The 27,146-nt window shown below is 45.1% G+C and overlaps 1 protein-coding gene across 1 annotated transcript in view; it reads left to right on the top strand.

Moving 5' to 3' along the window:
• Positions 1-10,679, top strand: part of PUM3 (pumilio RNA binding family member 3) — a 35,529-nt gene extending 24,850 nt beyond the window's left edge. The window contains exons 13-17 of the mRNA XM_036261558.1: positions 1,795-1,937; positions 2,566-2,788; positions 4,640-4,727; positions 6,857-6,947; positions 10,392-10,679. Of these exons, the coding sequence (XP_036117451.1) occupies positions 1,795-1,937; positions 2,566-2,788; positions 4,640-4,727; positions 6,857-6,947; positions 10,392-10,524 (678 nt within the window). The 3' untranslated portion in view covers positions 10,525-10,679. The remainder of the gene's footprint in view (positions 1-1,794; positions 1,938-2,565; positions 2,789-4,639; positions 4,728-6,856; positions 6,948-10,391) is intronic.
• Positions 10,680-27,146: the final 16,467 nt, after the last annotated feature.

The following is a 27,146-nucleotide window of genomic DNA, read 5'->3' as shown; positions in this document are numbered from 1 at the left end:
CTGCCCCCTCAGTCCCCTTCCCCTCTAGTAACCACCATACTGTTGTCTGTGTCTATGAGTTTTGGTTTGTCTTGTTTGCTCATTAGCTGCTTTCATTTTTATATCTCACATGAGTGAAATCATATATGGTTCTTGACTTTTTCCATCTGACCTACTTAGCTAGCGTGATATTCTCAAGATCCATCTAAATGGCAATATTTCAACTTTTCTTGTGGCTGAGTGGTATTCCATTGTATATATGCACCATGTCTTCTTCAGTCCTCTAGAGAAGGCACTTCCGTTGTTTCCTTACTTGGCTACTGTGAATAATGCCACAGTGTACATAGGCCGCATATATCTTTACGAATAAACATTTTCAAAATTTTCAAGTAGATACCAAGAAGAGGGGTTGCTGGGTCGGTCATATGGTAACTGTTCTTAATTGTTTTAGGAACCTCCATATTGTTTTCTATAATGGCTGTTCTGGTTTACATTCCTACCAGCAGGGTATAAGGGTTCTTTTTTCTCCACAGCCTCTCCAACATTTGTTATTACCTGTCTTGTTCATAATAGCTGTTCTAACAGGTGTGAGGTGGTATCTCATTGTAGGTTTGATTTGCTTTTCTCCTATAGCTAGTGACATTGAGCATCTCATACATGTTGGCCATTTTTATGTCTTCCTGGGAAAAGTGATGACTGACTTAATTTCTAGTTTGATTCCTTGAACTAAAAATACTGATCTCATTGTAATAAATAGACACTGAAGAGAAGAGCAGATCTGAGTATATAACATCATGGATAATTCCTTTCCTTAGTAGAGAGTATATGTTTTCTTTGAAAGAGATTCGAGTTGGAATCCAGGACCAGAACTAGTCAGAGTCCTGCCACTGATACTCTGTATCCTCTGGCAAAGTCACCTCTCATCTTTTTGGGTTCCTCATCTGTAAACCTGGGTGATTGGCCTGAATTCTTTCTATGGCTCCAGCCAGTTCTGAAGAATCTCTAGTGCTCATACATGCTCATACATGGCTTTTAGTATGTATTAGGTTTGTTGCGTGAAATAGGGGGTCATAGCTGATGATTGTTCTGTTGTGTATTCCCTGTTAAGTTTAAAGGAATTTTTAAACAGTGAATTTTCTGTCTTTGAAAACATCAGCAAATTTACACAGGAGCTTAATTGGGGTAGGCATGACATTGGCTTTGATCCTTAACTTCCTACGACTAGAAAAGGTGACTGTTCCTAGAGTGGAGTTACCTGTAACTGCTCGGTGGAGACTTTCTGCATGTCTCCCTTCCCGTCCTTTCATTCCAGTGTGATACTTACATAGCCTTCATTCACCACGTACCTTTATCCACTTGTTCTGTTTAACAGCTTCTTATCTCCTTTCACATACATCTCAGTGGGGAAATTCCAGTAAGAATGCACTTCATCAGTGCTGATGCTACATCTAGATGCAGCTGCAAATGAACTGATCTGCTCAGTGACCCCAGCAAGCTATGTCCCTGGTAATGGTGGCCTAAGAAATACAGGTTATATAGTGAGTGAAGATAACTGCTTTAAATATATTTTAAGTTTCCTTGAACTTGGTCAGTTATATAAATGGACTTTTCAGTAATGCTAGTCACAGTAGAGAATCCATTCTCTGTTCTGGGAGTAAATCTCTTTGTGCTTTAATGAAACAATTTCACAGCTAGCTCCACATTTTCCATTAAGTATGTTGGGGAAGATAGTTAAGTATGTATCTTTCTTTGCCATTCAGAATCCAAGTATCCTTGGAGCATATATACTCATATTTTGTTTCTATAACTTTACAGGAAATTATTAGCTCCTTGCCTAACATAGTAAATGACAAATATGGGAAGAAGGTCCTGTTGTACCTACTAAGCCCCCGAGATCCCGCACACACCGTACGGGAAATCATTGAAGTTCTGCAGAAAGGAGATGGAAACGCACACAGGTAAGAACAGTAGAATGGCTTGTGCCCTTTGTACTCAGATTTGTTACTTTCAGTAGTGTGCGCTTTCAGAAATCTACTCACGTGTGCACACACCCCTTCTCTTGCTCCCTCTCTCTCTAAAACTCAAAACATGAATTCCATTTGTAAACCTGGAGTTGTTGTTATCTTGGAGAGGAAATGAAAGAATGTGAGCCTTTCCATGTAGAAACACCTAGGTGTGTGATTTGTTTTGGCTTTGCTTTATTTTTAAAGCTAGTGGTGCCACATGATTAAGTACTCTACAGAGTAGGCCACACAATAGTGTTAATGAGTTTGTTGTCTTATAATATATTTTGTTGTTGTTTGGTTTTTGAATTGGTTTGGATTTTTTTTTATTACACAAGGCAAGCATCACTTATTTAGGGCTTGTTCTGTGCCAGGCGCTAATCACATCCTGGGGACACAAACATAAAGAGGTATCCCACCCTCAAATCACTTTTGTACATGCACAACAGAAAGATATATAGACAGTTACAGTAGCATGTGCCACAGACTGTTATAAACCCTCAGAGGGTTTTGTGAAAATACAATCACCAAATTTCCTTTGCCATTTATCTTACCTTACTGCTCATTCCACCTCTTCCAACAGTAAGAAAGATACAGAGATCCGTCGCCGAGAGCTCTTAGAGTCCATCTCTCCAGCTTTGTTAAGCTACCTGCAAGGTCACGCCCAAGAAATGGTGCTAGATAAGTCTGCCTGTGTGTTGGTGCCTGGCATTCTGGGAGCTGCCATTGGAGACGTTCAACCTGCCATGAATGCCATTGCCAGCTTGGCAGCAGCAGAACTGCATCCTGGTGGCAAGGATGGAGAGGTAACGTGCTATTACAAGACAGGCAGGAGAGCTGTAGCAGCTGCACAGAGGATTTCAGGATAATTAGCTCACTGTGTATAACAGTGCGTTGCAAATCAAATTCAAAACACAGTGCTGTTGCAGTGCTATCTTGCAGTGACTCCTTGATTAAAAATAAATTCCTCTTACTGTCTCTCTGGTGTCTGATTGGCCTCACACTGTCTTTTTAGTATGTTCTATGCTCTTAATTCTATTTTGAATTTGCTGTGGACTTTGGAACCTCTGTGCATTTATACATGCTTCTTCCCTGAGTCTCGAGTGCTGCCCGTATGCAGTGTTCCTGTGCTCTCCATGTGGAAAGCCTTACTCATCCTTCAGGGTCCCTGCAGTCCTCTGTGACTTCTTCCCTGACCCTTGTTACAAAGTCTGCTCTTCTCATAGGTCCTGCCTGTAGTATTTGGGCTTCTGTTATTATGCCTTTTTTTAAGTCTATTTATTTGTGTCCCTGCAATGTGTTAGGTACTTGGGTCACTGCTGCCCCTTCCACCCCTAGAAGTTTAACATTTTGGTGAACATGAACATAATATTTGAATAAAAAATAATCACTTAAAAAAATAATAACTTCACGTTGAGATAAGTGCTATGAAAGAAAACTGCAGGCTCTGTAGTATTGTAAGTGGGAGCCGTCCTATCCCCAAGAAGGCTTCTCTGAGGCAGTGAAAGCTAAACAGACCCAACAATTAGTAGCTCAGTGAAGGATGATAGAAACTGATTCCAGGCAGAGGGAAGAATATGCGCAGCAGCCTGACGGAAGGAAGGAGCTCAGCCTGTGTGAGAACAGGTTCGAGGGGTTGGAAGTGGCTTAGCAAAGGGGAGAAAGGCAGAAGCTGGAGATCACGAGGCCCTTGGCCTGCACCAGGTGGTGCTCTCCTGGAGAACAGATGTGTATGGGGAGCCCGCTGTTTCCTGACCTACGAGATAAGGGAAGAGAAATGGCTGTGGATCTTAGAGAAGCCCTGGCCCTTGCCCTCATGAAGCAGATCATATTAGCAAGTCAGGAAGATGCATGCATAATCAACGTTTTTTGTTTTTTTTAATTGTTTTTAATCCTCACCTAAGAATATTTTTACATTTATCTTCAGACAGAATGGGAGGGGAAAAGAGAGAGAGAGAGAGAGAGAGAGAGACATCATCGATTGGTTGCTACCTGCATAACCCCAACTGGGGCCAGGGTCGAATTGCAACCGAGGTGCATGTCCTTGGCTGGAATCGAACCCGGGACTCTTTGGTCCAAGGGTCGGCACTCTAACCACTGAGCAAAACCGGCCTGGGCATGAATGTTTATTTTTAAAGAAATTGAGCCCCTTGTCTCCCATGCTTTATAACGAGAGATCCTAGCAACTGTGGGAACCATGATACTGCCTTTAAAAAGGAGTAAGATTGAGATAAAAAGATGCTTCCTTGGCCTGTATCAGATAATGCCCGTGTGTAGTCACATGTATGTAAACGTGCAGCTTTAGGTTATCATGTCTCTGCTATAGTGTTTTGTCCCATAGGTGTATTTGTGCCTCAGAACTGCATACTGCAGTCTGCAACGGGGAACGTGATCTTAAGATGAACCTTGTGGTGGTGCTTTGTAAATGGGAACTCAGGAAGCCAAGGCCCAACTAGTTCTCAGCTGTGTTGTCTTCATTTTAGTCGGGGTTAGAATAGACCTCCAGGTATAATGCTCATTCTGGAGAAAGGTCTTTAAGCCTCTTGGAACTTTCAACTTGGCTGGGTCCTTATCTGTGTGTGGTGATAGAGAATGGATTGTAGGCCAAGGTATGGATGAAAACAGCTTGTAAATGAATGTATTCTTGGCCCTCATAGCTTCACATTGCAGAACATCCTGCAGGACATCTCGTTTTGAAGTGGTTAATAGAACAAGAGAAAAAGATGAAAGAAAACAGAAGAGAAGGTACGTTGTTAAACTTGACCTTTTGTTGTAGCCTATGTGAAATTTCAGTAATTCTGCCTACTTGAACTTGATGTCAGCCGTGCAAGTTCAGATGAGTTTGTTGGGTGTTCAGAATCAATGTCTGTGAGTGGGAAATGGTTTAGTACTTTAGTGACACAAGAAATTTGTGTCCTGGAATCCTGTCATTTTCTTTCTCTTTCTCTCCCTCCCTCAGTCTTACTCCTGTTTTCTCTGCTACTTCAGAATTCTGACTGGGCTGGCCAGTTTTCTGAAACACCGTTGTATTCCTTGAGGGTGGCGAGAGCAGTGCAGTAGGGCCCATTGTGAGTATCATTGCCCCAGTTGAAAGGCAGGATACTTATCTCCAGCGTCGAGGAAGGGATACGCAGAAGAAAATGAGCCTTACCAGAGAATTTTGAGCTGCTGCCTATTTGGCATTGAAATACGTGTGACCGAAGAGCAAGCCAGTCCTTGGCCTTTATTGGTTTTTCATAAACCTCCTGGCTATTCTGTAGAAACTCAGCTCTCAAGAGGAGGAGGACACATCTCTTATCTAACTGAAGTTGATGCCATTCCCCTCAGTCTTGTCTTTGACCTGACCTTCTCTTACTAAGTTCAACTCAATCCGATACTTTAGCCACCAGAGAGATTTCCCCCACCTGGGTAGTCCGGGCTTTCTATTACTGTATCTGGAAAAGGCGACAGGCTCTGACCGTATGTCTAGGGCGGTTGCTGTTCTGGTGGCCAGTCGGGGCAGTGTGGTGGCACAGCTGTCGCTTCTCAGTCCATCTTTGAGGACAGAGACTTGGAGCCAGTTTTCACTAAATATTTTGTAGAAGAGAAAGTGTCTTGTAATAAATTTGAAGAAAAAAACACAGTGTATTAAATCGTCTTTTTTAAAGTCCAGGAATTTTCTAATGATTTTATTCCTCTTAATTTAAATGCACTGACTGGACCTGAAGCGTTCGTCATTTTCATGTAGCACGACATGAGTCTGGCTGTCTTGGTTATCTGTTGCTGTGTGATAAGTTACCTCCAAACAGTAGTTTTCAAAACAATAATCATTTAATGAGGGTTTGGTGGAGCAGAGTGCTGCCCAGCCAGGGGTCGGAGTGTCCGCTTTCACAGCGGCTGGCTCATTCCTCCTCTCCCTAGGCTGCTTGGGCTTCTCTACAACATGGTGGGTGTGGTTCTTTCAGGATTTAGCCTCAGAATTATTTAACATCACTTTGATCATACTCTTTTGGTTAAGTGAGTCATAAAGACCCACCGAGATTTAAAAAAGAGACATTGATTGCATCTCTAGATTGGCAGGGCAGGTGGTGGTGGGGCAGTATTCTAGAGGAGACACCCTCTGCCTCACTAGCCGATCGCTGTCTCCTTAGCATGTGCCATGAAGAACTAAATAGCCATATATGCCTCTTGGCTTTTAAAGGCTCCTTACATTTGGGTATCTTTCAATGAAGTATACATGCTGCCTACCTAAGATGTTTGCTTTCAGGATAGGTCGTCTCTGTCTCCGTTGGCACTACATTCTGACCTTCAGAATTTCCCCTTTGTCTAAGAATTAGTTACACGTAGGTGGCACAGTGAATAATATAACAAGACCTTGGGAATCAGATATACTATAACAACAAAAGAGGAGTGGTACTTTTGATGGGTGAACGTTCAGTCTTGTAGAAGGTGATTGTCAGGTGTATGCACCACTAGCGTTCATGGAACCTCCTGAGTGAGCATTTTCCACGAGGGAAAACTTCCATCAGTCAAACCCAAGGTGCTGCTGTCAAACATTTCCTTCCTGAATACCGTTCAGGTGAGGGTTAAATCATTCAGTGATACAAAGAAATGCAAACATGACCAAGAGAGTGTTTTATAAGAATTAATTGTTTCTTTGGAGTAATCACTGCTAAACCTAGCTTAGGATTTGGATCACATTAGAAAGAGATGGCTATCACTAAAAAAGCATTATATAAACCTGAACAGGAATTTTTAGTGTTATGGGAGTTTGGGTGAGAAATCTTTTTAGCTTTTTTATTAAAACATACTCACAGACTTAAGGGCAATGGAGAGGGAGATTGGAGTTTAAATCTTGGTAAATGATGTTCACTAAGTGTCAGTGTATTTTACAGGTTGTTTTGCAAAAACACTCGTAGAGCATGTTGGTATGAAGAACCTGAAGTCCTGGGCTAGTGTAAATCGAGGTGCCATCATTCTTTCTAGGTATGTATCATGTGTGCCTTTCTCTGCACGGGTCCCCATCCCGAATACTCATTCGTGCGGGAGACTTTCACTGCTATTTCTCCATTCCAGTATACTCAGTCATTCATGATCTAGACAAGGATACAAATAGTGGAAAGCAAATACAACTCTTTTAGTCGGTCCTTAGTTTTTTTTTGTTTTGTTTTTTTTACCATCTGCCCTCTTTGGGATGTCAAGGATCATAAAATTTTTACATTCAAAGGAATCATGTGATTGCCTCACCACATTTATGGTTTTAACCAATATCTTTTGGTATTCTTTTTAATGAATTAGTCTTGTCCCTATGAAAACGGTGACAGTTATTTTTTAAATTGTAACTGAATTTACATGTAATTTTTATTCATTGTTTTCAACTGTTCTAAAAGGATTTAGGAAGTATTTGATTCTGAAGTCTGCACATGAATTATTTATTTCTAATTAAAATGGATAGAAAACTGATGATTTGTGAATTGAGGCATATGCTTAACTTGCATATTGTTCTCTGGACACACATGTTGAGTTTATAATTTACAGATCATTGAAATTTCAGTGCAGTCTATTCCCAGATGAAACCTCTATTAAGAACATTCATCTAAAATTAGGTTTGTGGGTTGTCTTGAAGCAATCACTGTTGATTTTTTTCCTTGCTGTGTTACTGAAGTTTGGAAAACAGATACCAGTCTTAGATTGAATTTCCCTCAGTATTCCACATGCGAATGCTATGCAGTTTCATCTGTAGTGTTTGTAAATGTTGTGCGCTTGTTCAATAATTAATTTGAATTGGTACACATATACTTAAAAACATATACATTCCATATGAACCCCCCCCCCGCACCCAAGTATATCAATATCTCCAAACATGGGTGATATAGGTCATTTTGTTCATTTCCTATTAAAATTAATTAATTTTCCTGTTGATGTTTAATACCCAGTATCTACTAGCTGAAACATGAATGCTTTTGATATCAATTTCTTTACCAGGCTTTTGGAATGTTAGTACCTACTGACACCTTCATTCATTACACTTTTTTTTTGGTACGTGTCCCCAGCAGGAACCAAACCTGGGACTCTCTGGTTCGCAGGCCAATGCTCCAACTGCTGAGTCAAACCGGCCAGGACTACACTTCTTTTACTAAAAATCATAGCAATGCCATGAAATTCATTTATAGTGATTGTTCATCAATCAGAGCTGCCTTTGGGTGGATTTCAAACATGAAGGATGCTATAGGTTTACTATGGAACACTACTTAGAACTGGAACAGGAGCACATGAAATATTTGGGGTTCTGAAGGGAAGTTGAACTATCGATACCTGATAATTGATTAATACAGAAATGATTTCTGTTTGGTTTTTAGAATGTTGTCATGTGCTTGACTTGTTTGGTAAAGATTTCTGCTTGTTTATATTTTACTTTAAATCCTTGTAATTTTATTCCTAAACCTTTTTTATGGTAAGTGAAAAAGCATTCTGGGTGAAAAGGAAATCCGCCTGTGTGCATTCTGGAGAATAGCTCAGGGAAGCAGAGCTGTCTGGCACTTAAAGCATGAGCTCTAGACAGACTGCCTGGGTTCCAGTCCCAGCTCACTGTGTGGCCTTGGGCAAGTTATTCAGCCGTGTGAGTCTTCATTTTCTTGGTTGTAAAGTGAGATAAATAATAACCTATGTTGTTATGAAAAACACTAAATGAGATGAGACATATAAATACTTAGCCTTATGTCTAATACATGTGTTCAGTAAATATCAACTTTTTTTTTTGTTTGTTTATTTATTGTCAACCAAGGGTATTTTTTTTCCGTTGATTTTTAGAGAGAGTGGATGGGAGAGGGAGAGAGAGAGAGAAACGTTGATGTGAGAGAGACACATTGACTGGTTGTCTCCTGCATGACCCTGACCAGAGCTGGGTATCAAATCTGCAACCCAGGTATGTGCTCTTGACTGGGAATCGAACCTGCGACCCTCTGACCACTGAGCCAAACTGGCCAGGGCTAAATGTCAGCTTTTTTTTATCGTTATCATTATGCATTATGTGACTCTATGCTTAGCTAAGGTATATCAAATAAAACTGCCTATTGAGTCATGGATCTATTAAAAGTGCACTTTACTATTCGACTTCTTAGGTGGCAAGCAGTACTTATTGCTTGTGCCCACGAACTGGGTAATGCTGCTTGGGGCTGCTCGCTCATTATCCTCTTTCTGGACATGATGAAAGTTATTGGGACCAGGCACTTTATTATTATTTTTTTAAATCCTCACCCAAGGACATTTTTCTATTTATTTTTTGTTGTTGTTGTTCAGATAGAGAGGGGGGGAGAGAGAGAGAGAAACATCGACTTGAAAGGGACACATCGAGTGGTTGCCACCCGCACGACCCAACCAGGGTCGGGGACAAACTGCAACCGAGGGACGTGCCCTTAGTGGGACCCGAACCCGGGTCTCTCGGGACTGCAGGCCGATGCTCTAACTGCTGAGCCAAACTGGCCAGGGCAGGACCAGGCACTTAAAAACAAATGCCAAGAATATGTTTCAGAAGTCCACATTTAAGTGTTCTACAGAGATGGGAGAACAGGAAATTCAGCCCTGCTGTTTTTCAGTTAAGTGCCTGAGTCCCAGCTCCTGTGTAACGAGAAAGGGGTCTGCTTGTAGCCTGCCGCCAGGCTCTCCGTTCATTGGTGATGGAGCGCCCCAGCAAGGTCTCAGACCAGAGCTGATGTTTTCTTATGGGCTCACACTAATTGCATGCTTACTGAGTGTCAGGCTGTGGCTATGTGCTTTACGTACGAGATCATTTGAGTCCCCAAAACAACCCTGTGAGGAAGAAGATGGATTCTGTTGTTGACCCCGCTTCACAGGCAGGGGTGTTAGAGAATTTAGCTAGAGTGCTCTCAGTTGCACAGTTGGTGACTGCGTGGCAGAGGCAGGCAGTTAAGTTCCAAGGTAAGCTCTTCATCCCTTCCCTAAATGTTTCGGCTGCAGAGTTGAGAAAGGCCATTGACTCTTCCCTCTCACGGCCCCGTCTTCCCTCTGCACCTGTTCATTCATGTGAATTCATTCGCTCGGTGGGCGTTCTTGGCCATCTGTTCTGTGCATGTGTTGCCATGGAGAAAACACCGGTTTCTCCTCTTGAGTTTCGGTGGAGGAGGGAAGGCAGAGCGCAGGTGCTACGTAACTTGAGGCCGGGTGTTACTAAGACAGTCCAAGTGAGAGTAGGACCAATTCGGTGTGGAACCGAGTTGCTCCTGCCTTTGCTTGAGTAACTCCTCCGGCAAGATTATGAAATGGTTTTTATTTACGTGGTTTTAGGCTACTAGCTCTATCATATGTGTCTGATGAAAGATGCAAGACTGTTGTGTTTGCTGTGGGTGCAGGTAGCACTTGCAGATGGTCTAGGGGTTTTTATGAAACTTGGTGTTTGTCTTCTGTCTTCAGCCTTCTCCAGAGCTCTGACCAAGAAGTTGCAAACAAAGTCAAAGCTGGACTGAAAAGCCTGATTCCCACCTTGGAAAAAAACAAAGACACCAGCAAAGGAATGGAAATGCTAGTTGAAAAACTGTCTGTCTAAATGGAAACAATGAACAAGTTGGAATAATTTTGTTCTCTTCTGATCTGCTTTCCGAGGGTGGAAAGAAGGGCTGGGGCCCACCTCACTGGTAATTGTGTGGTCGTATGTGTGCTTGTTTATGTAAGAATTTATTTATAAAATGCTTTCTAAAAATGCTCCAGCCATCTTCTTTATCATCTTTAGTAAGTAAATCACAGTGTGGTAGTAATGTAAAAGGTCTAATGGCCATATGCAGTGGGACCTACCAAATACATACGAAGTGGTTGTGTGGGTTGATGCAGGGGAAGACCTCTGTGAGCAGGAGTCTGGGAGGGCTTCATGGAGGAGGAGGGACATCAGAGGGAAGCAAGGTGTGGAAAAGAGCCGGAGGGAGTTTTTGGTGGGAACAGTGAGTGGAACTTCATGGTTGTGAACTGAACTTCAGGAAACCTTGGGGCCTTGATGGGAGGGGAGGGTGCCTGCAGCCAGGGCAGCCGCATTCCTGGCTGCCTTAGGGATCGGGTCCCCTTTTAGATTTTGTTTGAAAGCTACTTGAGGAAATTAAGGCTAATAGGGAGAAATGTGCTAGATGAATTAGGGGATCGCAGCGGGTAGCAGTGTTAGTTAAGGTCAAGGTCACGGGGGAAATCTGCCCATCTTTGATTCTGGATCTTCCCAGCAAATAGCTCCTTTGGATGAGATTTTTGTCATTGGGACTGCCTGTAAAGTCGTTGAAGCCTATAGGGTTTGAGTTAGGAAGGAGATGCTAATTTGTTAACATTGCAGATATCTGAATTTATTCAAATAGCATGTTCGAATTTTATAACTTCGCTGGGATTTTAGCAGCAAAGCTTGGAAGGTTTGGTAGATCATTCATGCTCATGCAGCCCTGCCCTGACTACAGATGTCAGGCCTTGGAGCTGTAACATGATACCACTGCTCACTATCATCGCACTTGCTGCAGAATTGCTGTGCCTTTCCTGACCAGACACAGGGTCCCGGGGCGACTCCCAGCATTCGAGCTACCAGGCCTCCACCTGCCACCTCCTCCTGCCCGGAACATCGAGCCCTGACCCAGAGCACAACAGCCCACCCATCTGTACTTCTTTTTGGCATGGATTCCCCCCACTCCCCCAGACCCTGCCACCCAGCCGGTCTAAGGGTGGAGGTGGGGCCGCTGGGGAACTGCGGATGGGGCGAGGCAGCATCCAAGCTCGTTTTCGTTTGACTGACACATTGTGAGCTTGTGTTTTCCATGTAAAGGGCCCCTTCAGAAAGGAGGGGAACCCTACTGTTTTTGTTTTGTTTTTTTCATCTATAAGACTAAAAAAAATACAGAATGTTAAAAGTTAGAGTACTATAAAGCATAGAATAACAGCAGAAATCCTTCCCCTGCCTGGCCCTCCTCACCAGCAACTACCTCTAATTCTTTTAGCTCTGCTAAATTTTCAAATACATAGTTTCGGGAGTTTTTTTTTGTTTGTTTATTTTTAATTTATCAGTTTAGGCATCTTCTTTTGACTTCCTATTATGGAAAAATACAGATTAAGACTTCACACTATTATTCCTCCACTTTTTTCTCTGTTCCCAATAGAATTGCATCATTTTTGATAAATCAGTAGAGTTTATATGGTTCTATTGACATAAATTGTTAAATACTGAAATAACTAGTAAACTGGCATTCCATGTCCTAAAACCATGAGGAATTAATACTTGCCTCATATATTTTCATTTGCTTACTTTTCTGCATTTCTGTTATTATTTTTCCCAAACTTCTTACCAGAATTGCCTTCCCCAGGGATGGGACATTGCCTAGAAGGAAAAGCCCCGTTTGTCCTTGAAGCTGGGGTGATGTCGTCTGCAGAACAGAACTAGGCCCTCCGAAAGAATGGCTTCCTGTGTGCCCAACTCAGGGCTCTTGACAATATGAGATGGCCCTTCTGTTTCTGTTTGCAGTGAAAATTTGAAAAGGTTACATCTTAATTATAACAGATTAATCACTCTTAAGAGACATGTATATTTAGAATAATGGTTAAGAGAGCACAAAATCTCAAAAAGCTCAGCAGTTAATACTGAGTCACTGGTCATAAACTGTTTCTTTACCCAAACTAAAGAACTAAACAAACAGAAATCGACCTCTGTACTCTGGTCACCTCTGAAAGGCTCAACCTGAAGAAACTGAGTGTCTAGTCACCTCCATCTGTTACGGGCTGGATTGTGTTCCCCTCAAATGTGGGTGTTGAAGTCCTAACCCCTAGAACCTCAGAATGTGACTAAATTTGGAGATAGTGCCCTTAAAGAGGTAACTAGGGTTCACTGAAGTCGTGGGTCGGCCCTGATCCAGCACGACTGGCGCCCTTGTCAGGAGATGCAGACGCCTGCACCCGTGAAGAGAAGACCACGTGAAGACAGAGGTGACCGGCTACGCACCAGGGAGTGAGGCCTCGGGGTGAAATCAGCCCTGCTCACACCTTCACCTTGGACATCCAGTCCCCAGAAACTGAGGAGATAGATTTCTGTTGTTTAAGACACCCCGTCTGTGGTGTTTGTTACAGTCCTCCAGATGACATCATCTTTCCTTTTCTAAATGTAAAGACACCACCACCACTGTGCCCTGGATCCCCTAACCTTTTCCCAGATGAACAGTCTTAGCCAGGGGACCTCTCTGCAGTGCACGTCTGTCATGAAGAGTAACTGAATGGCTGCTGTGCCCTGCGTTCTGAAGTGTGCAGACAGACACGTGTACATGCTTGTACCCAAAATGGTGCCCTGGAAGATAAGGCCCATAGTTCCACTCCCATCTCTATAATGGAGCTAGGAATCCTTCATCAAAATGTTTTATCCAATTTTAAACATGGACTCCTGTCCAGTGCTGCATGTAAGTGGACAGAGCAAGCTGTGAAGACGTGATGAGAAATATTGGTCCATGCTGCCTTGTCCTTAGGGGGATTATTTATATCTGGGGGGAAATGATTAACTCTTAGTTGTACCTGGTATGTGGCGACTACTTGAGTGAAGACAATAGGAACCTGGTAGCGTTGTGAGAATCATTTTGCTTTGTGCTCTTGGTGACTATAATTAAGCATAATAAATAATTTAGATGTTTTAGATGAATTCCAGATGCGTGAAAACAGACTTTCCTTTTGGATGGAAATTCTCTTGCATTTAAAACTCATTCTTACTGACATACCTACCAGTAGAGACATCGACTTGCGGCCTGCTGTCACATTCCACAGCGGGCAGGGGTAGAGGAGCATGATTCTTAAAGACCTGCACAGCCGCAAGAAAGTGCTTTTGAGGAAATGGACAAGTCTTGAGTTTTAATCAACTGTTCTGCCCATCTGTATTGCTTGATATTTAGGTCTGGTTCTAAATAGAGATCCTTGGGAATCCACTGTCTGCTTGCAACAGCCTGGTGGACATACGTTTTGGTCTGTCTCCCACATATTTCAGTCATCCTATTTGGGTGGGGTGAAGCCATCGTGACCTGCTTCCGCCTCCTGCTCTTGACCCCGGTCTCCCAAACCAACATCATTTCTTTAGTCCTAAGGACTAATTCATGGGTAAAGTGTACTCTTATTAATAAGTTGCATCAAATGAGAATCTGGCATAGGACCAAATCCCCAGGCATTTGCAGTTTTGGGCCTTCTGTGAGATGAATCATGAAAGATGCTCTCCCTTCTCCTGGGTTCTCAAGCTCAGCCTGTTTCCCAGGTGCTGCCTGCCTGGGTAGTAGTTGTATTTCATCCATTGTACAAATGCACATTTTTTGGTCTTATATTAACATCTGAAAGGATGCATCTTACAGCTGATGGCATCTTAGCATGGCCATTTTTAAGAGGGTTTCTTTTTCTTGTTCAGATAGAGTGGGAGGGAGAGAGGAAGAGAGAGAGGGAGAGAGAGACATCGACGTGAAAGGGACACATCGAATAGCTGCCTTCCGCATGACCCAACCAGGGCTGGGGACAAACATACCTTTAGCGGGAACAGAACCCGGGTCTCTCTGGACCACAGGCCGACACTCTAACTGCTGAGCCAAACCGGCCAGGGCAAGGCAGATTTTTTTCTTAGTGACACAAAATAACAGTATCTCTCAAAGTCAGGGCATGTTACAGGTGGTGGAAGAGAGTATTCCTCCTTTTCCTCTACACAGCCTACTTGCTTTTCTGTAGATTTTCACTCCTCATAACTGTTCTTCATTGTGAGATTCCTACATGTCTCCTGCTCTGTATTTGCCTACAAGTCATATCCCTGTGGAAACTGGAAATCAGGTAAAATTAGAGGCCATTTAGGACAGTGACTAGGAAGAGAGCTGGCCCAGAACCACATTGTGCTGTTTGAGCAAGACACACAGCTTCTGCTTCTCTGGGGAGGAGCTAATGCACATTCACTGGGTCACTGTGTGAAGGGAGTTACATACATGCAGCACCTGGTACTGGGCCTGGCGGGGGAGGGGGGCTCGCTTTCAGGGCCACGCTTACATTTGGCAGGTGGAATCAGGCGCTTTGGGGGTTGCTGAAAAGGCCTCTGGCAGCCCAGAAAGCCGTGACTTGGAAGTCAAATAAAATTCCCATCTTTGAGATTTCTAGCATCAAACATTTCAGCAACCCTTGCCCCAAAATGCAAACTCACACTTGTACTCTTGAATATACTGTACTAAGACACCCCATAGAAACCCAGGAATTCATTACCACTTTTAGATACGTGTTTTACAATTTGAAACAGCTGTGTAAGTTTGCGTGGTTAAATGTGTGTGTCATTCCATTCGTAGCTGGTACCTGGATTGAGAGAGGGTCTGCGAGGCTCCCTGCGTTAGTTCTGCCTGCAGGTAAGCAAGCACAGGGTGAAGGCACTAGAGTCCAAATTCAATTTTTTTCAAAAACGCACAGTCCTTGTATGAACGGCATCTTTAGCTGTTACCTGTGGTTAACATCTTTCGAAGTGTATCTACGTGTTCAAGTAGGACTGCTGAGGGCTAGAAGGTTGGAAAGGGAGTTTGTGACCTCGGGGAAGGAGTAAGGGGTAAGTTGAGGTCACCTGAGCCAGGAGTCCTTGGTACAGCAGAGAAGTAGGGGTTTTGCCTCATATAGTGGTCTTGGCCTCCAGACATGGAGTATGGGTCAGCACCAGGAGACAGTGGGCCAACTCCAGGGGATGGTTCTGTAGAGGACACAGATTTAGACTTGTTGGGGAATCTCAGACCCTGTATGGTTTCTGCCACTTGCTAGGCAGGCGATGTCAGTTGCCAGTGTTTTTCATCTCCGGAGCAAGCCACCTGCCTCAGGTGCTCTCAATTTACAAAGACTTTAAACAGTAAGAGTCCCTCCAGCTGAGGAGAGTGACCTCTGTGGAAAGCGCTTTGAGTTTGTTTTCAGAAGATCCGGCTTTGAGGCTTGGCCCTGGCTCTGAACAAGAATGCGGGTAAGTCACAATCTAGGAACTTCTGGTGGTTGTTTTTAAGCTGTATAAATAGAGATAACTCCTGAAAATCTCAGCGGGTTGGGGTCAGAATCAATGAGGTTGTGCATGGAAATGTGCCTTATAAAATCTGTTGGTGTTTATGTGACCCCCAGATGGAGCAGCTATTCCGCGCTTTGATTTCCAAGTCACAGGGTTGCAGTACAGATGCATTTTTTTTTAATCTGTTAAGTAAAATTAAAGCCTGAAACTAAGGCGAAAAATATTTGCCCCATTCAAAGACATTGTAAAGCAGTGTCTACAAAATCACAAGGCTGTTTGACTTTTCGGGTGGGGGGAGTGGTGTAACTTTGTTTTGACATATTAGTATATTAATTAGGGCCCAGGCTCTGAACGGTGGGTTATAATATGTAGAAGATCAATAAGGTGCAAGCAATTTCTGTTTAAAGTAGAGAAAACTCCAAAGATTTCCATTTTATTGCCTTGTAGAACTTTAACCATTGTTGATATGACTTTGCAATCTTATTCTAGTAGTCTTTCGTGTGTGTGTGTGTGTGTGTGTGTATTAGAGGAAGAAAAATAACTTCTATCTTTCTAAGATAGAAAAGAAAATGTCTGTGGTACTTACATGTGATGTGTCTTTAAATCTCCGTGTCTTTTTTCATACTATTAAGATAGCCTTTATCTATGTTCAGTTTCTAAATATATTTTATGTCCCCATAACCCCAAGGGTTCCCACTGCTTCCTCTCAATGGTACAAACACTGCCCACCTGTTCCAGGCCCTGCCTCCCGCCTTCCCCAGGGACTTGGCCAGAGGTGCAGGGTGAGCCGGTGGGAGAAGGGACCGGCATTCAGGGGAATACCCTCCGGTTAATTAAAGGGAAAGGGTGCTCCGCCCTTCCGCCAGGCTTGTCACAGGAGCAGGTCATGGCTGTGCTTTGATTCTCCAGTGCAACACATGCTGCATGTGGCAGAAGTCACCCAGCTTGCAATAGGTATTTGGGGGCGGGCCTGGGGACCGAAGGGCTGTGTTGGCAGAGGGAGAAGATCTGCGTGCCCACAACCAGCTGTGTGAGGTGGGCTGCGCTGTTTAATCTTTCTGGGGCTTGCTCTGCCCCCCGTAAGGAAAGGGGCTTGGAACAGGCCAGGTGACTCAGATGGGATCCTGGAAGACCCCGGGTGCCCTGGGACGCCTCGGGGGTTGTGATGTGGGAGGTAGGAGCAGAGCAGATGGGGCCTCTCACCAGCGACCGGGGTCCTGCCGGAGCAGTGCCGCGCACATCTGTTCAACGTGACCAATCACACTTGGAGTGAGAGTTCCTTTTGTAACGGGTTCTACTGTTAAAAACAGAGTTAGGCCCTGTCTGGTGTGGCGCAGTGGTTAGAGCACTGGCCCACAGACTGAAGGGTCGCAGGTTCGATTCCCATTCAAGGGCTCATACCAGGGTTTCAGGTTCAATCCCTGGCCCCGGTCAGGGTTGTGTGGGAGGCAACCAATCGATGTGTCTCTCTCACATTGATGTCTCTCTGTCTTCCCTCCTCTCCCCCACTCTTTTCTTCCCTTCCTCCCTTCCACTCTATCTTTAAAAAAAACAAACAAACAATGGAAAAATATCCTGGGGTGAGGATTAACAACAAAAGTTAGAAAACTGCCCATGAACATCATCTCCATCTCTTCTGGGTGAAGCGGTCCGAGTGCCTGATGGCTGTCAGCTGCCAAGCAGCACAGTGTTGGGAAGGGTCTCGTCGGGCTGGGGACGGACTTCCTGAAGCCAGAGATGCTTAAGCATTAGGGCCCCTTGCTTGCCGGGCTTTCTAAAGCCTGCTACCCAATATTTTATTCACAATTAAACAGTTAAAAAAAAATTGTGCAAGCTTCAGGCCCCACAAGCCCTGGTTCCTCCCTTGTGTTAGGCCCGAGGTTCTTTTTTGTTTTTTTATCCTCACCCAAGGACAGTTTTTTCCAGTTTTTGTTGAGGTAGAGTGGGAGGGAGAAAGAGAAAGAGAAAAACATCGACGTGAAAGGGACACATCGAGTGGCTGCCACCCGCACGACCAACCAGGGCCGGGGACAAACTACAACCGAAATACGTGCCCTTAGCGGGAACCAAACCCGGGTCTCTTGGGACCGCAGGCCGACGCTCTAACCGCTGAGCCAGACCTGCCAGGCAGGCCCGAGGTTCTTAAAGTTCAGACACTGCTGCAGACCTGTCCTGGTGAACTGGAAATGCAGTCTTAGAACAGCCAGCCATTCGGAGTGGGGTGGGGATTGCTTTGCAAGTGCAGCCTTATTGAGTGGTGGCCAAACCAATGTTCCGTTATTCCTGCTAATGAGGAAGAGATGTCAATGTCCACTATTACTCATCTTCCATCTTTCCCACCAACGCCTTTCTCTGAGAAGCATAGCTAAGCTACCTCAGTTGAAATTCTGCTCCATCACTTTCTAGTCATGTGACATCAGGCACATTAACCAACCTCTGCAAGGCCAGTTTTTTGTTTTTGTTTCTCATCTACAAAAGTAACAATTCCCCATAGAACTCTGAGCGTTAAACAAGGTACTGGCGTGATGTATTTACCACCGCGCCTGGACACACGGACAGCACTGAGTTTTGGTTTTCCCTATTGCCATCACCGAGTGATGACTTCAGGCAGGAAACAACTAGTTGCCTATCTCAATACTGCAGAAGCAACCCTAGTTTTTAGCTGGTGGCCTGTGCCCCACGCAGACATTTCCATCCTTCACAGAAAAGCGTCGTGTCAGTGAGGTGCAAGAGGAAGTGCTGCGTTCAGATAGGAAGGCACGTTCAAGAAGAGTGAGTGCCCTCCGCTGGTCTTTTCTCCATCCTTCTCCTTTGAACCTAGATGAGATGGCTGGGACTCTAGCAGCTGTATTGGATCACAGAGACAGGTTTTTGCCCCAGGGAAGGAGTGGTGGGCAGAACGGAGCATGGGTTTCTGACAGCTTCGCGGAGTTCTGTGCTAGCCTCAGAATGCTGCCTCTTTAAAATGAGTCTAATATGTTATTCAACTTTAGTAACTACTTGCTCTGCTAAATGATAAAAAGAATTATTTAAATGCCACTCAAAGTGAAACGGACCTGGGGTGAATTGCAAATTGAAAGTTTGGCCTCTGTACCATTCATTCATCAGATGAGTACTGAGCACCTAATATGTGCTAGGCGCAGACAGACCGGATTGAAAGCAGTCACCTCCTTGCTCGTATGTGGAATTCAGTTCAGACAGACGCACTGTATCCGGTGCCTGCAAGAGAGTGATGAACTAAGCCAGGGACCTCCCATCACTCAGTCTGGAAATGGGGAGAGACACAGGGCTGGGGAGAGCCTGGACACCATCCAGTGCAGTTGTAATCAATTGCACCTGCACACTGGAATCACCTAAGGAGCTTTACAATGCTAATGCCTGTGTCCAGGATTTTAATTGGTCTGGGGTGGGGCCTGGGTATCTGTATTGTTGGAAATTCTCCTGTGCACCTTAGGTTGCAACCCACTGATCTAAAGCAACCCAAAGAGGTGAGGTCACTGCCCCGAGGTGATACAGAGGGTCAGAGGCAGGTCTGCTATCATGCCAAGTGCCCTTCAGATGCCTGGCTGGTTCTCGAAACCTACCCCAGGCTGGGTCCGCCGCCAGCCAGGCCTCCTCACCCTTCATGTGGATGGCAGGATGTGTGGTGGCCCACGCTGCCTCTACTCCCAGCGCGGTGACAAAGCCTGCTGCAGCTCATCGGTTTCCCTAACAAGATTTTCCTTGGTGACAGCGAAACAGATCATTTTAATTAGCGTTAGCTAATGAATTTAAACAGCATTGAAGTAATTTCGGAATCTCCCTTAACTGCCCTAAAGAACATCATGCAGGAGGTATCTAGAGGGATTTATTGTTGAGAAATGTCTGGATGTCTGGTAAGGACACAGCTGAAAGTCTCCTTACATGGGGTTCTTTTCCCTGGCTTTACTTTGAACACAGCCGGGTTAGAACCAGAGGCTGTGAGAGCTGCAGAGATTCAGATGTCACCTGGTGTCCTCACCCCTTAGCTGGTGCACCATCTGTCTGCTCGTCCTCGTGATGTGGCAGTGACCTTCCGCTTGGACCCTGCTGGGGACCGGGAGTTCATTCTCCATCTCCCGAGAAGCCCCCTCCACGCAGGAAGTGGGAGGGCTTCTTTCCACTCAGCTGAGAAGGTTCCCCCTCTGACTTCCGCCTTGGGTCCCAGTTCTGCTCTCTAGGAGTTCATTCCTACCCTTCGCTCTCAGGGAGCAGGGCAGGACACCCTAAGGGCTTTGAACAGATGTGTTTGGGTTGAGAACTGCTGTCAGCCTCTGACTGAAGGGACGGGGGCAGGAGCACTATCCTTGTGGCCCTGGAGGAGCTTGCAAATGGATTTCCCCTCCCCCTAAATTTCTGTGAAATTGGCAGTTGATATTTTTGTGGTTCGCGCTTCTCTGAAAGAAAAAGGAAAAAGAAAAATCTCTCCAACTTCTAAGCCATTAGGCTGTGGACATGCTCGTCGTGTCGCTGCGGTGCTGGGCTCTCCCAGGTCCTATCCTGAAGCAGAACCAGGGGTTCCGCCCTCTCTCCCCCGCCCACGAGCTGTTCCATCACCCGACCTGAGCTGCTTTCTGCTCACGAGCTGGTGACATGAACTCCCACGAGCCAGACTCTTTGGTGCCAGTGGTCTTGCATCTTTTGAACATAAACTTCATAAAGTGAGATAGTAAGAGATAATTACCTAATAATGGCTTTTCTGTGGTCGAAAATAAGTGTTCGTTTTGTTTGGTCTTTGCTTTTAAAAAGAATGCAGTTATAACACTCGTTTGAGGTACTGTGCCATCATGCCTCTTGTTTCTTGAAGTTACGGTTGCTATGACATCAGCTGCTGTCCTGCTGTACAGTTTTGACACTAATCACCCAGAGGTATGTCAGACTCCATAGGTTTAGGGGCTGGGTTCCCAGTAAGACTTTTTTTCTTTAGTTGCCAGCCACCTGCACTTCTGATCCCTGACCACAAATTCCCAGGTTCCCCCAATAACCTCAGGTTCACTCATTCACTGGAATGACTCACAAAAGTCAGGAAAGCACTGTGCTTACAACTACAGTTTTATTCTGAAGGACAAATCAGGACCAGCCAAATGGAAAAAAAAAAAAAAATGCACAGGCTGAGGTGTGGAAGGGTCTGGAACACAGAGCCCAGTGGAATCAGGACCCCATCACCTTCTATGCACATATTTGTGTTCACCAATCGGGAAGCTCCATTTAGCTCAGTGTCTAGAGTGTTGCTGGGGTTTTATGTGGACATGAGTGATGGAATCATCGGCCACGTGATTGAACTTCATCTCCAGCCCCTGTCCTCCCTGGGGGTGGGCTGGCTCAAAGCTTGAGCCCCCTGATCACATAGTCTCTGGCAACCAGCCCCTTCCTGAATCATCTCAACTCTCAGCATACACTCCGATGTGATCCAAGAACTCATGAAGAACAAAAACACTCCAATTACTTAGGAAGTTACAAGGATTTAGATTCTCCTTCCTAGGAACCAGGGACAAAGGTCAGTCAAGTGTATTGTACAACAGGAGGACTCAACTAAATGTGCTTGTAGAGTAATTGGAGGGACGAGTGAAGTTCCATCTACAAGGTACCCACTGGTGCACCAGTGAGCATGCGCCCCGAAGTGAGTGGGGAAATGGACTTGAATCAGCGGCTGCTTTATCTGGTCCCCATGTACTCCTCAAGGGTAGTATGATGCCTGTGTTGAAAAGACTGCACTCTGTTACATTGCATTATTAAATGCATTATACATTTATACACATACCACATTAACAAACTCTAGATGGGTACTTTATACATAGTAATTTTCTTCCTTTTTTAATTTTTTATCCTCACCCAAGGACATTCTTTCATCTTTGTTCAGATAAAGTGGAAGGGAGAGAGAGGAAGAGAGAGAGAGAGAGAGAAACATCGACATGAAAGAGACACATTGAATGGCTGCCTCCCACATGACCCCAGCCGGAGCTGGGGACGAATCGCAACTGATACACGTGCCCCTGACCGGAATCAAACCCGCGACTCATTGGTCCGCAGGCCAATGCTCTAACCACTGAGCAACCGGCCAGGGCTAGGTAGTAATTTTCAAGGTGACTGGCTGTACCTGAAATTTCCTTGCTCCCTGACTTTGGAGCCCAGTGTCCATGTAAAATGCTATCCCTCTATGCAATATCCCAAGAAGAGTCTTCTATAGCTTCCCACAGTTTGTTCATTTAAATTTGAACATTTCTGGTGACAGAGAGCTCCCTGATTTAAGAGTCAATCCATTCCATTGTTGGGCAGCACCCATGGTTACAAAGCAATTTCTTATGTTGAGCCAAGTCAGCACCCTGGTCCTCTGGAGTTGCACAGGAGAGACTTTCAGTATTTGAAGACAGATCCTGTGAACTCTAAGTCGTCTTTTCTCCAAAGCATGCATTCCTTAGTTTCTTCAGCCATTTTTTTCAGACATTCTTCTACATACATAGTTTTAGGACAACCTCATTAGCATTCTCATGGATATGTAATATCCTTTTGCATAGTACAGTGCCAAGAACTGAAGACAGTACTCCGAGAGAGGTTCAGCAATTACAGCACAGTTCTTAACATCTCCTGATTTGACATTCCATGCCCATTAATTCCGACATTCTACAATTACACTCTTTTAGATGAATTGTAATTCCTCCAACCTTTTTTTAACTTCCCCACCATTTTATAGATGAAGTAAGTGCACTTGGTGGACGCATGTTCCTCAGATCCCTGGTGTCCCTCCCCGTCTCCTGGGAACTGAGAAAGGACTGATTTCTCTCTGGCCAGCCACTGCCTCGCTGTCAGTCTCAGACATGCGAGTATGACCCGGGATTGAACAGTCAGCATCCAACTCACCTCATCAAAGTGGTGGGATGTTGGGCTTAAATTCTTGGGAAAGGGGTTCTCTTCCCACCGGTGTTTCAATGCAGATACAATAAAACAAACATCTTAGGTTACTCTGAATGAAGCCACCATGGGAGAAAGGTGAATAGAGGGAGAGACTGAGCCTTTGTGACATTATTTGAGCCCAGCTTCTACCTCTGCCTGTGGACGGATTTAACTTGGGCTCTTCAGTTACTTGAAAGGGCTGTGTTTTGTTTATTTGCTGAAATCAATTTTAGCTTTAGTCAAAAGAGCCCTAACATACCTATTTTCTCTTCAGTGGTGTGGGGGTAAATGACCCACGTTCTCTTGTGAGGAGGGGAAAGAAAGGCCCTGATCTGCAGTGCTTACAATTTCTGCCGTCTCAACACCCCACCGTGACCAATTACAGCCCAACAACGTGATGTCAACCTGCTCACGTTTTCTGAAAACTTAATGATCTGCTCTCTGGAACTAGCTTCAACACCCGACAGCATCTGTGTTATTACTCGAGTTACTAATAAAACTTTTGATCGAGACTGAGCCAAGGATCAAGCTCAGACGCCAGCTAGAGAGCTTGCCTTTGCTGCCCAGGCTGTCATGGACACACCGGTCGTGGGCAAGCCCAAGGAGCTACACATTTAATTATCTTCACTGACATCCAGCTCATGTTTCTACTCTGTCCGGTGTCATGAGGGAATGTCAGGAATTTTGCTAATGGCAAGTCTTCTACATCCTTGCAGCCCTTTGCTCTGTCAATCCAGTCGCCATGAGAAAAGTCGCCTTGTCGTGGCTTTAATGACATGCACCGCCCCCTGGAACTTGCTGCTTTCCATTCTGCATGGCAAACCCTGTGCTAAGTTCTCCGGCCTGGGATTTTGATTGCTTGCCAATGGTCTATTGTTCTGGAATCTGTCCTCCCCGCTTGGAACATTTGAACTTTGCCTGTGTCCAGTCTTTCTTCACTTTCACAGATTATTTTGGGCATGTGTCATGGGAGAAATCAGAAATGATTGGAGTTGGAACTTTGTCTAACCGTTGTCATTTTCATTTTAGTTATTTGGCTGTCGTCTCTCTCCCCTGCCCCCTAACAGAGCAGCAAGTTCCTACAGGGATAGAGGCCTGCCTTATGAAAAGAAACAAGTTCTTTTTTCATCTGTTCAGTCTTGAAATTCGGGCCTTTCTTAGTCATATTTGCTGTAGCCTTTTGGATAAGAACATACTCCTGCTGGTAGAATTGCTCTCCTTTCGCTTCACTGAAATGCTCTTCGCTGTGTCTGTTTCAGGTCTGTGGATTTCCAGTTAGGACTAGACCCTCTGACATTTCGTGTGACTGCTTTCCCCACTACAGAAAGTTCATCTGGATGATTCCGCTTTCCGTGGGGTCATGGCTTGGGTGAGAGCCTCAACCCCCTAGGTTTTCTCGAGATCTGTAGGACTGGAGTTCCCTGGGTTGAAACCCCATGTCACCGTGATCATTCCCGATCTGTGCGTCAGCATAAAGACCTGAGGTCACAGCTGTCCATCTACATGCATTTGCCATGGTTTCCTCGGGGGGTACTGCCATTTTATCTAGTCTTTTTTTTTTGCTCACTTAGTTCCCATCTTCCTTACACCAGTTCCCCTTGGGGAACAACATGAAGGCAGGACCTCTACGACCAAGTCCCTCAGTTGGCAAACCAGGAAGCGGCGGGGCACAGTGGCTATGGCATTCAAAACGGAGTCCTTATTCTTGGCTTCTCGTCCTATCCTGGCCACGTCCGGGCTGGGACCTTGAACGGGCGACTTGAATTCTCAGAGCTTTCTGTTCTCACGTGACGGGTGAGAGAGCAGGGTCTGGCCTGCATCCCACAGCTCCGTTTAGGATGCAGAGATGGTGCATGCGGAGTGCTTGTGAGCTGAGCATCACACACACGGGAGCTGCTGCTGGTGACATCACCGAAGCTTCTTGAGAAACGCAGGATGTGAAATTAGGCTAGCTTTGTGGCATTTCGATCTATCATTATCCACTCATGATCAGAACATCCTACTGCACTGATCCAGCATCACAATGGAAGGAGAAACATGGCTAATCAACTTGCTGAGCTCGTTAAGCTTCGTTTGATCTTGATTGATGTCCCTGCTGGTAAAGGCACTCAACTCAACCCGGAGAAGGGGCTTGTGGACTCGGGGGACTGTTAGACAAGCCTAAATGAAACAGCAGTGCCCACTGGTAAGCACTACAGCGAACTGCTTTGCTATCACCTGAAACCTGTCTCCCCATTTCTGGCTCATGGGAAGAGGGGGCAAAAGAGGAGACAAATATTGGCTTGTTTTCATGTTAGTATTTGGATGATGGCGGTAATTTACAACTGATCACATTAAGTGCTGCCCTGATCAATGGGTTGTCTGGAAGGTTTCTGTAGAATCCACTGGTTACCGTCTCAGGAAAGGGGGCGGTGCCAGGTCTGTCCCTTTCCGGTTTGAAGTCAACACGGTGGGAAACAGGTGTTTACAAGGGATTTGCAAGTTAAAGCAAAGTAATTTGGTGACACGTGAATGTTATTCTGTGAATAATGTTAGTCAGGAAGACAAATGATTGTACAAAATCACAGGGCATGGAATGAGTACCCTGAAAGCAAATGGAGCAGGGAATACCACCTCCAGCCAGTTCACATGCCCTCCCCACTCGCTCACACGTTCCCCCACGGTGGACATGACCTGGAGCAGCACTTAAGAAACTTTCCCCTAGACTAGTTAGACCTGTCGTCAGAGTAAGTAAGAAGTCCATTCTCAGCCATTATTAGGGCTCTATGGCCTCCAGCTCGTGCGTTCCTGTCAGAGTCCTTGAGAAACCTGGTGCCAGACGGAAGAGCCTGGTCCTGGGTCTGGGGCACCGTGGCTGCCCGTGGTGCTCAGAGCTGGCTCTCCACCACCTGATGGCGCCCTCGCCCGCAGCGCTGCTCTGAGCACCTTCTCTGACCTTGAGGGCTGCTTCCAGGCTGCACTGAGTCCAAGTGCCAGAGCTTCCCACAGGGGCCTCCCCTGGGGACACAGGACTCTCACTGTCTCCCAGGCTCAGTCCGTCGTCACCCCACCAGACTCACCCACTCCACCTCTTTAACTCAACACACCAGCTTCTAGCCCCTTCCTCTCTGGTTCTCAAATAGTCCCACCCCCTCGACTTCGAAATACAAAAAACTAGATTGTGGAGTCTTCTGATAATTCTTGATTTTGATTGTAAAGTACCGAAGTCATAAAAAACTCACTAAGTCAAGAGAATCAAAACTACCAAAACCTAAAAGCAGTAACAAGAAGAACAAATATTTGGTTATCTTAACTATGGAGGAGGGAAAATTACCCTTTCATTCTAAGAGTCTCCTACATTAGCAAAAATGAGTTTTAGCAAAAATATATTTATACTTATATATAAATATGTCATATATAAGTAAGTGCAGAAATGCAGACAACAGTTGGTACCCCGTGTCGCTAGCAGTTTGAGAAGCGAGGCAAGATGGAAGAGGGAGGTCGCGACCTTGGTGATGTCATGAAAATTCACTGATGATCGGCTTTGTAAATTCTGAATCACAATTCCATTATCAGGGGATGGATGAGCTCTCTCAGCCCAGTGCATAGCCCACAATGTCCGTTGACTCGTTTGTAGCATGAGTGTGTAACTGCCAAGCGGATCGAAGCTTGTGTTCATTCGTTAATGAAGATTCATCGAGTGCATGCTGTGCACCAGGTATTGTGTAGACAGCAGAGAACAGGACAGACAGGTTTGTTTCTGTTGGTCAGTTCGGTCCCTTTTCAGGAAAACCACACAAAAAGCCAATCAACATACAAAAACCTGTTTTGTGAGCCTGAAATCAAACCAATGGTGGTCAAGGTATGAGACCTTAAATGGCTAGTGGTGCCCTATCCTGACAGTCCAGGAGGCACACCTGTCCAGATGTGGTCTGCCTCCCTTTGCCTGATCCAACTTGAGGGGAGGCAGCTCAAGAGCAATGAGCTCAATCTACTCCGGGAGCTTCGGCGTTAGCTGGAAACGGGAGTGGCTACTGGGAGATCAAGGCCACATCGGACGTGTGAATAGCAAAGTCCCAATAAGTGAACAAAAACTCCAGGACTTTCCATTTTGGCAGCCTGTTCTGGAATCCTGGAACCTTAGGGCCGACTTCACTTTTATGCAGGAAAAAAAAAAAATCAGAGGCCTGGAGAGAGAAAGTGTCTGGTCCAAGGTATTCCAAGTCTTGGTTGAATGTGAGGGTTGTAACCAGGTCTCTGGGACCAGTTCTTTCTCCCACCAGAACTTTAGAGCA

Source organism: Molossus molossus, unplaced genomic scaffold, assembly GCF_014108415.1.
Source record: "Molossus molossus isolate mMolMol1 unplaced genomic scaffold, mMolMol1.p scaffold_m16_p_14, whole genome shotgun sequence".
Lineage (NCBI taxonomy): Eukaryota > Metazoa > Chordata > Mammalia > Chiroptera > Molossidae > Molossus > Molossus molossus.
This window is presented reverse-complemented; position numbering and strand designations above follow the sequence as displayed.